This window comes from Azolla caroliniana, unplaced genomic scaffold (assembly GCF_043228905.1).
Source record: "Azolla caroliniana isolate FFs.n. ecotype wild unplaced genomic scaffold, voAzoCaro1.0.p SCAF_13, whole genome shotgun sequence".
Classification (NCBI taxonomy): domain Eukaryota; kingdom Viridiplantae; phylum Streptophyta; class Polypodiopsida; order Salviniales; family Salviniaceae; genus Azolla; species Azolla caroliniana.
Window position 1 is genome coordinate 7,029,577 of NW_028230448.1, and position 12,329 is coordinate 7,041,905.

Here is a 12,329-nt window from a genome sequence, read left to right on the forward strand (position 1 = left end):
ACAGAAGGCAAGTACACAAGATATAACAACAATAACTTATATTACTCGCTCCCAATCAATACAATCCAAACCTCTTATATAGGTATCTGGTTCTGATACAAAATAGTGTTTACCCAGATTGGTACATCTTTCTACATCGGCCACCACCTAATATCTTTTCTTTTTAATCTATTTTTCTTACAATGTTTCACTAATTACTTTATTTCCTAATATTCCCCCTACTTCCGGTTCCTACTTTATCCAATTCCCACTACTTCCGGACTCCGACTCTTCGGTTATCCTTCTTCAGTCCTCCGACCCCATCACGGCTTCACCGGCCCGGAAACACCTGGCACGCAGTACCTTGCAAGTAAGACCCACACACTCTCAACTCTCCTCCAAAATGTCCAAAATGCTTTGTTGTATGTCCGTTGTCTGCTCTTGCTGAGTTTTCATCCTTGGTGGCGGTTCCTCTTCCGTCTGTTGTTGCCTCGATGTTGGATTCTCTGTTGTATCGGTTCTTCCTCCCTCGACTGCTCCGGTTGTTTCTCCAACTGCTCCGGTTGTTCCTCTGGTTGCTCTTCATCATTAAGATCTACCCTACCAGCCTGGTTGTCCCCAAGTTGTTGTTGCTTCCGTTGAACTCTTTCTCACTCGTAATCTTCCAAGTCCAATGTGAGTTGCAACTGGTCATCTTCAGACGCTTCCAGAATTGTTTGTATTTCATCGGTTTGGACTTGAGCCATAGCCTGGAAATCCTCGGCTAATTCTTCTTGGATAGTGATTATACTTTCTTCATACATCTTATAAAAATTATCACCAGCTTTTGCCCTGTTTTCTGCATCCACACGGAGCACTTGTACCATTCCTTCCATATCGCAGCTGAACCTTCCTCTAGTTTTTCCTTCATCAGTTGCTGCGGGTTATCTATAATTATCTCGGATCCATTGTATTCCCATCTCTGTTTTCTTCTCCCAAGGCCTGCGTTTCCTGTTTTAGCCACTTAATAATATGCTCTATTGGTGCTTTTTGATTGAACCTCCCTCGTATGCTGTCTGCTGAGTTTGAGTTTGATATGTTGTTTGGACCTTTGTCACAGACACTTCTTTGGAGCATGTACGTTCAATCAGTCGGTCCCTTTCTTCCAGCAGCTTTCTCCTGTCCTTTCCGCTGCCGCCTCGCCTCGCCTCGCCTCTTCTTTCATTCTCTCCTTCGTTTTTTCCAAGAACTTTTCCTGCGTCTGCGTCTGCAGATTCTCGTTCTTCTCCTTTAGTTCCGCCCGTGCCTCCTTGAGCCTCTCTCTCGCTTGTCTTTTAAGCGTCGGGTTGCAAACCACTCATCCCGCTCCTTCTTTTCTATTTCCTCTTAAAAAGCAGTCAGTCGTTTCTCTTTCTCTTCCTTCATCCGCTTCAGACATTCTTGAACCGTCCGTCCGTCCGTCCGTCCATCTTCTGTTGTTCTCTTCCCCTGCTGCACTTTGTTTCTCCTTTCCTTTTTAACCAACTGCTGCGTGCGCCGCGATGCGCTGTCCTCCTTTTTAGACTTTGTTACTTCTTGATGTCCTCCTTTTTAGACTTTGTTACTTCTTCTTTCTCCACCACTTCGTCCCGTCCCGTCCCATCCCGTCCCTCTACATTTTCTTTTTCTCGCTCCTTCGCTTCGCAACAACTGCTTCATTTCTCCATCCAATCTTCCTTTCTCCCTTCTCTCTCTCTCTCTCTCTCATCCCCAACTTTACTCCCCCCAGTTCTGGTGTGGTCCTCCGTCCTCCTCTCTTGGCTTGGCTTGGCTTGGCTTGGTTTGTGTCCACCTATACAGCCACTACTAATTCCTTTGGCACTGCCACGCTTCACCTCCTCCTCTAATTCTGCCAGTTGCCTGCCCCCCCATCACTCCTTACGTTCTGACTTTTATAAACAATCTGTGGATAAGTTGTCCTAATTTAAGTGTCATCATACAATGTGTAGTGTTTAATGTTCAACCCATGTCTGAAATGTAATAAGCATATATTAACTACATTAGACAACTTGAATTGCAAGTGACGAATGCGTCTTGATGCATAGTTTATTAAGAGGAGATATTTACGCCAAGAAAGAAAAACAAAGTTACCAACATCAGCAAAAGATCAATTCATCAATTCATAGAATATTCAGTTTGCACGGCCTAAGTTCCAATTATAGCATGTCATATATATCAGTCACAAACTGTATGCAATATCATGAATTCATTATCCCTGGTTTCTTATGGTTCCTATTTATAAGTACATGCACTTCATGTTTTGCATGGTTTTTATAAAGGTAACTTTTCATATTCACTTGTAACGATTGCTTTATTTTTGGAAAAAAACGATTGCTTTACAATTATGAAATATATAAATATCTAGAATATCCTGAGATTTTGGACCCATCATGTTGTAAAGAGAAATATATAATTTGACCTCTACCCTCTACTGCCCTAGGCCAATTCACGCTGTTTGAAATTTCATAATCTCAACAGATTGACTATCAAGTATGCAATAACGAACTGTAAAAAGAACTCCACAATCGCATCACATTGTATATAACATTAAGAATTGGAAGAGAATATGATTGGTTGCCGGAATGGTGGTCCTAAAATTCCACAATTTAGAATGGGTAACAAATATGAATACTCCATGATTTAACATATTGGTAAACTGTTAGAAATACATCGGATTACGCTGAGAACAGCACTTTTTGAGCCTATACACATTCGTCATAAAACCTGATCCACCAGACTTTCCCAAAGATGAGGCTCCTGGAATAGTAATACTTGTGCTGACAAAAAGATTGCTATTTTGAAATGTATATACTGATTCATCATAAGTACCGTCGCAACTCCACAGCATATTTTCCTTTCTTAGTCGTATTTATCTCCCCAATCTATGTGTGCCAGTTCAATAGTGTCAAATATATAAGTTTCCAACACTAATTAATGAATAAAGAAGAAAGCAGGTTAAGTTAACCTTCCAAGTTCTCACCTCTAGCCTGCCTTTCTGATGTATTGAGATAATGTCACCAGTCTTGAGACTAAATCCATTTTTAGTTACTTCTTTCCAATTCACGCGGACATCACCACCACTGCACTAACAACAAGATTTACGTTCACTATTATACACTTTAAAAAAGGCATTCCAATCCCCGACACCCCACGCCCCAGTTCCAATCCACAATCAAAAGATTGTGGATTGGGAACGAACCTTCATTGGACACCAAACCTTCCGGAACGGAAAGGTTTGGTATCCAGTTACACTGCATTGCTAAACGGGTATTATCAGTTTATAGAAGGAGCTTCAACAGAAGCTAAGTCTAGAGGGATGTTATGAGCGTTACGTTCATGCATAACTTCCATACCTAGGTTAACACGGTTTATGATATCCGCCCAGGTGTTAATAACACGACCTTGGCTGTCAACCACTGATTGGTTGAAGTTAAAACGAAATGCCATTTGTAAGAGAGAAAAAGTACCTAATCAAATCGACAAGCTTTGAGCGTGACATCTTGAATCCAGCACTTGCCAATGCATCCACCCTTAGTGAAGCTTCTATCGACTTGATAACTTGAACTCTAGAGAGAAGTTGGATACAATGCGTTGAATAGATGCTTAGAAGAAATCCACATTCTTTATTTCCATATGCACAAATGCAATATCTGACCTCGGAGGTGCATATTGAATATCCTCCAACAAAATCTTTTTACACAATACAGGAATCTTACCAACCTACACACAAAAAACCATAAATAACCTTCTCATAGTCTACACATGCAACCTTGAAGATAGCAACTTTAAGATAACCTGCTCAATTCAAATTCTCAGTGCATATTATTATGCTTGCCTGTGTAAGAGCAGCCACAAAATAGTCTGCTAGATCGGGAACAATAATTACTTGTGCACCAACATCTCCCTGCACCATCACAACCAAAAAGTACAAACACAATGCTTAAGCTGAGGATCTAATTATTTAACTGCGAAATCCAAGAACTAGCACTGATAACAAAATAATGATAAAAAGAAGGAACAATTATGCATCAAGAAAGTGAATTGTTCAGGTTTCAACTTAAACAAAAAGCAAAACAAAAAAGTTGCCATCAGCAAAGGAGTACTGTCTCAGTAGAAAGATTACAACTGTTTGTAGTGTGTATGTTAAGTTGTCTAGACTCTACACAGTAACAAAAGAAAAATACCTTTCTACATTGGCTTCCTATAATTAAATGGCTTGAAATGTAATCATGAATCATGAATAATCAACAATCTGGTTTGGCGCCTGATCACTGGAACTCAAATTGTTGCCTTCTGAAAATAGCCATAATGAGGTTATCTAAAACAAGGGTGTCTCCAATGCCATGTGATGATGGATTTTAATATTGTAAGAATGGCGTCATGCCAGTTGGTATCAGCAACATTAACAACAGAAAGAAAATGGTTCTACTTGTTGTGACTCTGAATGGGGAGTAGAAAGAAAGAAAGATATATTAACGTCTTTTAAGAGGCCAAAATGGCCTATAAGACGAAATAAGAGATTACATCTTGAGTGTTGTCTCGTCTTTGAGAACAAATCAAAATAAAATAAATATTGCACAGTAAATATAAAAGTAAATAAGATGAAAAGAGAAGAAACGAGGGAATCTGGTTTTTGGCACATGTGAGATTCTCAAGTTAGGTATATTGCAGCTTTTGTCTTCGAAAGATCTCTAGCATAGGTCGATCCAGAATGGAAATGTCTCCGAAGCGAGGGAAGCACCTACGATGGCGGGAGAGATAATGGCTTTTATCTATCGATGACAAGGGTGTCGAGGTCGTGGTCCATGGGGCCGGGGCCTACGTGCACGGCAAATTGCTATTGCCCGATCAATTGTAACCCCTTTGTTATGTCCTGGTCTGGAGCCCATTTGTGTAGAGAAAACCGTAGATAAAAGCAGTCAGTGATTCATATGTTGTCTGATACCTTAAGAAGTATCGGATGGAGTAAAAGCTGATATCTGTATTTAATATATGGTTCTAGTTGTTGTGACTCTAAATCCAGAGTAGAGAAGACCCTAGATAAAAGCAGTGACTGATTCATAGGTTGTCTGATACCTTCAGAAGTATCAGGTAGGTAAACGCTGATTTCTGTATTTAATATAAGTGCATCCATAGAAGATGTTTCAACTAAGTAAATGTTAAAAGTTTCTTTTGTGCACCACGAAATGCAGGAATTCTAACTCTGTAGTATTTGATCACCTCTGTGTGCCCTGAGTTGTGAATTTCCATAATCCTGCCATTGAGATTCATGTGAGTTCACACCATTATCCATGATAAATATCTATTATTTACTAATTCTCTTCCCTCTCTTCAGATCACATTTCTCTTTTGACAACGTTATTCCCAAGAACATTGAAAAACTTATATAAATAAATCAGAACATGAGTACAAACACCCTTCTATTTAATAGGATAAATCAATACTTTCTAGAACCATTCACTAAAGAAGAAAATGTGATTAATGAGAAATATAAGTATCTCTAAAAATGGACAACAGCGAAAGCAGTCAGCCTGCATATTCTCAAATGCCTCTCAATGACTTAGAATCATTCCATTTCATCAATGTTCTATTTCATCATGTTTCAACAAGATTCAGGTCTTCAAACAATTATTGGTCTCTTTACTAAAATTTCAAAAACAATGGCACACAAAATAAAAATATTTAGAAATGGATGACACACACGTCCATACACAAATAGAAATGGATAAATCAATACTTTCTAGAGCCATTCGCTAAAGAAGAAAATGTGATTAATGAGAAATATAAGTATCTCTAAAAATGGACAACAACAACAGCAGTCAGCCTGCATATTTTCAAATGCCTCTCAATGACTTAGAATCATTCCATTTCATCAATGTTCTATTTCATCATGTTTCAACAAGATTCAGGTCTTCAAACAATTATTGGTTTCTTTACGAAAATTTCAAAAACAATGGGACACAAAAAAAAAAATTAGAAATGGATGACACACACGTCCATACACAAATAGCCATGTGCGTTGTACTGCTATTTAAATTCGATAACATTGAACTGGTATGAAAAAAATCATGAATATAGAAGCATTGATTAGAACTTGTCACCTGCACAAGAATGTCCCCAACTTTTTCACGAACAATGCCTGTGCCCAAGATAGAACCAAGGAAATCACCATGGCTAGGTGGATCATACATAAAGTCACCAATGATGCTGAAAAGGAAAACACATTGTGTCACATGTAAGCTATAGTAATACGCTGCATACAGGGTATTTGAAAACTAATTATGTTTTAAATACCCAATTATGCTAGAATCAACCTGAGAGCTGCCACTGCACCTGGATATCCAATATAGTCATTTTCAACATTTCCCAAGGCCTCTTTACGTCCAAAAGAAATTCGACAACGCTCTGCCTATCCTGACACAATGAAATCATCTCAAAGCAACTTGAATAAAATGCTATCATTTACATTGAAAAAGGAGCTATACCTGAGGATAACCCCCTGATACAACCACGCCAATATCAGACAGCCGTTTCAATACTTTAAGAGCATCATCAATGGCTGGCGGTGTAAGAAAGTCTGAATGTGTCACCTCCCATCTTTCAATTGCTAACTTTGCCTGCACAAACCATGCAGTATACGTAGATGCAGCTTAATAATCTATTTATTTGCACCCTCAAAAACTCTCGGTATCTATTGGCATATGACTAACTTTTAATAGTCTCTCTCCCTCTCTCCTCATATGGAGAAGTTATGGCAGAAGAGGTTGGTCTAAAGCAAAAAACTCAAGACATGAGTGAAGTAACGGAATAGGGCAACACTGTCTAGCCTTGGTAAGGGCATATGGATTGTCACAACGGTCCGGATCAGATGCATTGACATGTTGGAAACCAAACGAAGGTGCAAGCACAGTCGATTACCTGATGGGATCTCCATCTCTTATACCTGAAATAGAAGAGTTCACTATATTTGGTAGACCTGTTGGCTTGGCAGAAGATCATGCATATCTACGCTTTGAGGTGAAGGATGGATGCACAAGGGATGTATATGCTACGAAGGAGAGTGGGCTGGCTAAGTACCCATTTATTTGAGAGACAATTGATGTGTGTTGTTGTGGAGTATATAATGGCATGCTAGATATGGATCCTTTTGCACTCATAGATGAAGGAACACAAGGATTGTCAAAGTCATTGCATAATGCAGCCACAAATACTTTTCCTCACACAATGGGCAATGACCCCAAACTTGGTAGAGTCATACAAAATAGTTGGTATGATGAGAAATGTTGTGATCAAAGGAGATGATTGCAACACAAAGTAACTCGGGGTATTTATACCACAAACAAGCAAGAGCAACCTTCCAACGATTCGTGAGGAAGAAGAAGAGATTGTATTTAGCTAAATTTGAAGATCATTCGTATTGCTTGCTTCTAGGACAAGAAAGTAAAAGAGCATGGAAAATGTTTAATGAGAGGCAACCTACCACACAACTGACCTCACCTCAGGTATTGCATGAATATGCAGAGGTACTATATGGTATCCCAGGGCAGCCTCCACTTCCCCACCGACATGACTCACACCCACATGAATCCACCTTTTTACTCCACAAAATGTAAGAAATGCCATTGATCAGTTACAATTTGGGAAGGCCAATGATCATTACGGATTGATAGATGAGCACTTTACCTATGACCGTGACATCTTGCTCCATTGCTAGCACACATCTTTAATAGAGCTATGTGTGACGATTTCCCTACCAGACGGACAGAACATACCACAGTGCCAATCCTCAAGAGTGGAGACACCATGATACCAAGCAACTATAGGACAATCACGATTGGCCATTAATTGGCTAAATTATATGTCTCAATCCTACATTCATAATTGAGTAAATGGGCAGGACAAGCAGGTTTTTGGACGGTGTTCACAACTTTGGATTACATATTGACTCTCCGAGCCCTTATCAAGGAGGGCAGAGCCCATAGTAAGGAGTTATTGCCACTATGTGGATTTCCAAAAAGCCTTTGACATTGCCATGTGCTCGGCTTATGCAACAACTAGAAACCCTTGGCGTCCCTATAGATCTGCAATGGGAAATCTATGCACTGTATGAATCCGTGTCAGGAAACGTGCGGTCTCCCAATTGTTTGTCAAAGCCTGTGGCTAGCACAATCAGAGTAAAACGAGGATGCCCACAGTCATGCACTCCCTTCTGTCTCTATATAAATGAGGTATCACATTAGGCAGAGATTTGGGGAATTGGGCGCATGCCTAGCGGATATAGCTACACAAATATTATTATGTGCTGATTTATGACTCTCTGGAGGGCCTACAAAGACATCTAAATGCCTTAAAAGTATGGAGGTTCATAACATTCCCAAACTTGTGATTCCCCACAGACAGTTAAAAGTTCGGTTTCCTATTTAATTACGAGTTTATTACCTGGAAACGGTTTATCACCTGCTACAGATCTACGGACATTCAGCACCAATTGAAAGCAGTCCGACACTTTTGTTGAAAGAGAAGTGTAGTAAAAATGGAGCAAGTTTAAATCTTCAGGATTCAAGCATTTACACTTCAGCTTTGTAATGGTATTCTATAGAGGCACCGTAATCACACAGTGCCGCCATTACCCCATTATTATTAACATATGATAGGGAGAATGTTTGAGGAGAACTTATGGCGAGCGTACCTGTTCGAGTATGCGTACAGTTGATTCAACATGATCCTTGTGCACGGAAGCCAGTAGGAGGTCTTTCTGATCACCTGATGGTGGGGTTTTCGCTGCAAAGCACAGAACTGAAGAAGAAAAAAGTCCCGTCAATAAATCTGTGGAGAGAAAGAAAGAAAGAAAGGGAAGAGATGAAGAGAGAGAGAGAGAGCTATGGATGGACCTGTTTGCTTCAAGCTCGGATTGGGAAGGGGAGAGGAGAGAAGAAACGATGAGCATTTCCTGACGAAAGAAGAGGAAGAGGTCTGTGAAGATGATGAAGAAGAAGAGGTAAAGCACAGCGCAGACGTGGAACAACAGTAGTGGAGCAGGTTGAAGGAGGCGGAGGCAGGTGCAGGTGCAGGTGCAGGTGCAGGTGCCATGTATGCCATGTATGCCATGTGTTGATCGGGGGGAGGGGGGGAAATATATATCAATATGTATGTATGTATGTACGTATATACATACATACATATATAGAGAACAAAAATTAGCAAATGAGCCCAAAAACTCCTTATTGTCTATTTCTACCTTATTAGCAAATGTGCGAGAGATAGAGAGACAAAAATTAGCAAATGAGCTCAAAAACTCCTTATTGTCTATTTCTACCTTAGTCACTCCATCGCCAACAAACTCCTCAGCAACTTTCATATTCTCCCTTACACACCAGGAAGATACCTTTCCTTTGGAGGGTCAAACAATGGTTACGTGAGATTTTACAAGCTGAGTGTGTTCAAGATGTTTATGCCGGTCCTCATGGATTTTATGAGGTTGTTTTGGTATCACAAGAGTATAAAGTGAAATTACTCAATAAATTTTCAGTTTTTTATGTGAAAAGTTCGGTTCATATTGTTCCGTGGAGGCCACTAGTGGAATGCCAAGATATATTAAGGCAAGAGTGTCTCGTATGGGTTGAGGTAGAGTGCACATATTTAGTGGTTTGGCCAATATTACGGTCAACGATGGAAAAGTTGGGAAAGATCTTGGTGCCTCCTAGTGCTAATGCTCAAAATCAATATCGGATGTGTATTATTTGGAATACTGCTATAAAGAGGCCAAGTTGTTTACAGATTGCATGCTCTGGTATGTCGTCTATGTATTTTCGACTTAAATGGGGTACATTTGCAGTACATTGTTTCCATTGTGGTGTGTTGGGGTGGGGCATTTTATGGCTTAGTGTCCTCAAAAAAGAAATAATGTAGTGGAAGTGGTACATGAAGAGCCTCCAACTCATGATCATATTCAAACTTTGACAATTTTTGAGCAAACAAAGGAATCACAAATTGTGAATGAGAAGGATGGAAAGACTCTAGCGGATGAAGGACAATGGTCAATAGTTTCTGGAAAGATGAAGAAGTATAATAAGAATGTTAGGCATAATGTACCTATGGAGAAGGTCACACCGATTCAACAAAGAAATCCCATGCGGAATAAACCATGGGCTCATTAAGAGGACTATCCAAATAAATTATCTTTTGATAATACAGGTAATTTCTATGATCCTTGAAATAAATGGAAATCGATGCCTCGTTCACATGAGGAGCCAATCGGGGTCTGGAGTTTTGCATTCCCATAGTAATTCATCTGCAATCTTAGGGGATTTATTTCAAAATATGGCAGAAACATTAATAGTGAAGGAGAAGGAGATTTCTCGAATAAAAGGAAAAAATAAAGTATGAAGATCACCACATGGAATGTGAGGGGATTGTGTTCTAGATGTAGAATGCATGAGGTTTGGAGCAATGGGATGTTTTATGTGCAGTAGAGCATAAAGATCATCATAATGTTGGTTTAATTAGTTATTCTAAGGGTTATACATTATGTTATGCTAGCAAGGTTCATGGGGATTATTCTGGTATTGTCATGTTTATAAGAGATAAATTTCACCCAAAAGTAATTGTTTCAGATAAATTTGGAAGATTTATTGTGGTAGAGATATGCTATGAAGGGCAAGTTCTTTGGTTAGTTGGTGTGTATGCATCGAATGTTTCACAAGAACGAAAGTTGTTATGGAGATCTCTAAACTCAATGCTTGATAATGGTAGACCAGGTTTATTGATAGGAGATTTTAATGTTTGTGGTGAGATAGATCAAACAACATCTATCCACTCTATTATGGATGGACCAGAGGCTCAAGAATAGGGAGATTTTGAGACTGAAGTCATGTTAAGGGATGTATGGAAATGGTCAAGGGAGATGAATCCGGTTATACATTTCAATTGGCTCAATATAAGGATACTTGGAGTAGGTTGGATCGAATGTATGTGTAAAGAATAAAGAGATGGATTCTAAGCAGCGGAATAGATATGAACTGTGTGTGTATGAGAGAGAGTGAGAGAGACAAGGAGTAAGATACAGAGAATACGCAAGGTAAAGTTATATTAACAAAGGAGAAACACTCGACATTATACAAGGAGGGAAGGGGGTTCTTATATATAGTCACCCTCTCTCTTCATTAACTACAAGACTCATGGAGCATGGGGAATGTGAAAGCTCATAAGTGTAAAGAATCAAGAGATGGATTCTTGTGAAGCGTAAGAGATGTGAGTTATGTGTGTGTGTAAGAGAGAGAGAGAGAGAGTGGGTGAAACATAGAGAATACGCAATGTAAAAGTATATTGACAAAGGAGAAAGACTCAACAACTATACAAGGTGGGAGGAGGGTGCTTTATATAGTCACCCTCTCTCTTCATTAACTACAAGACTCATGGAGCATGGGGAATGTGAAAGCTCATAAGTTATGTGTCATAGAATATGATTCTATGACTCATACTAAATGCTAGAATACAAAGTGGTGACATAATGGTGACTCTTGACCGTTTGAGTGTCTATTCACTCTCAAGGTGAGTTCACACACTAGACCAAGATGAGCTTGATTCTCAACACGCCCCCGCAAGCTCAAGTTGTCAGGAATAGTACTAAAGCAGAGATGGAATTAGTACTAATAAGAGAAGTACTATTAGTACTAAGAAGACGGGACTGCGTGAGATTCCTGAGAGAGGAAGTGAGAAGAGGAGAGAGAGATAGCGAGGATGAGAGAGAGAGAAAGATGATGACAACAACTAATATATTATGTGAAAAGATAAGTACAATGCGGCTAAGAGGCTTAAGATTGGTGTTGAACCAATTTGGTTCAACATAATGTCTAGTGCCTTCTTTTATAGTGTTGTCAGGAGTAATCCTGAAACTTCTAGAATGTTCCAGAGAAATCTGGAATATACATTACATTCTTATAATAAAATATAAATAAAAATAATATCTTATGAATTATAATAAATGGTGTGATGGTTAAGAGCTCGACCCATATACCATAAGGTAATGGGTTCGAGTCTTGCCATATCATGACACAAGTCGGGTCGGTTTCAGACGGTATCCGAAATCTGTTTCGACTCATGTTCCGGAGTCCGCGTCGACTCGTGTCGACTCGTTTTATGCGGAGTTGCGGAATCCGTGCTCCAACTTGCATTGTGCGTAGTTGCGAAGTCTGTGCTTCGACTTGCGTCTTTCTTCGCGGCTTTGCACGGTGGATCGGCTCTCCACGGCTTCGATGCGTGGTTTGCGGAATCCATGCATTATTGCGTAGTGCGTGGTTGCGGAATCTACGCGTTATTGCGTAGTGTCTTGC

At 39.7% G+C, this 12,329-nt stretch overlaps 1 protein-coding gene across 1 annotated transcript; it reads right to left on the reverse strand.

The window, feature by feature from the left end:
* Positions 1-2,507: 2,507 nt before the first annotated feature.
* On the reverse strand, positions 2,508-9,092 carry LOC147856029 (RNA-binding S4 domain-containing protein). The gene is made up of 10 exons (XM_087329039.1): positions 8,889-9,092; positions 8,687-8,793; positions 6,483-6,614; positions 6,312-6,406; positions 6,099-6,204; positions 3,833-3,901; positions 3,653-3,717; positions 3,465-3,563; positions 2,978-3,077; positions 2,508-2,879 (listed from the first exon to the last, which is right to left on the reverse strand). The coding sequence occupies exons 1-10, from the start codon at positions 9,085-9,087 to the stop codon at positions 2,817-2,819; spliced, it is 1,035 nt and encodes a 344-aa protein (XP_087185165.1). The 5' UTR covers positions 9,088-9,092; the 3' UTR covers positions 2,508-2,816.
* Between the last annotated feature and the right edge of the window lie 3,237 nt (positions 9,093-12,329).

Bases quoted from the DNA above. Each gene is read 5' to 3' on its own strand.
- LOC147856029 (XM_087329039.1), bottom strand. From the start codon at position 9,087: ATGGCACCTGCACCTGCACCTGCACCTGCACCTGCCTCCGCCTCCTTC. The intron at 6,205-6,311 runs GTTGATTCTAGC...TTTCCTTTTCAG, and splicing joins GGTGCAGTGGCAGCTCTCAG to CATCATTGGTGACTTTATGT. The intron at 2,880-2,977 runs GTGAGAACTTGG...TGGCACACATAG, and splicing joins ATCAGAAAGGCAGGCTAGAG to ATTGGGGAGATAAATACGAC.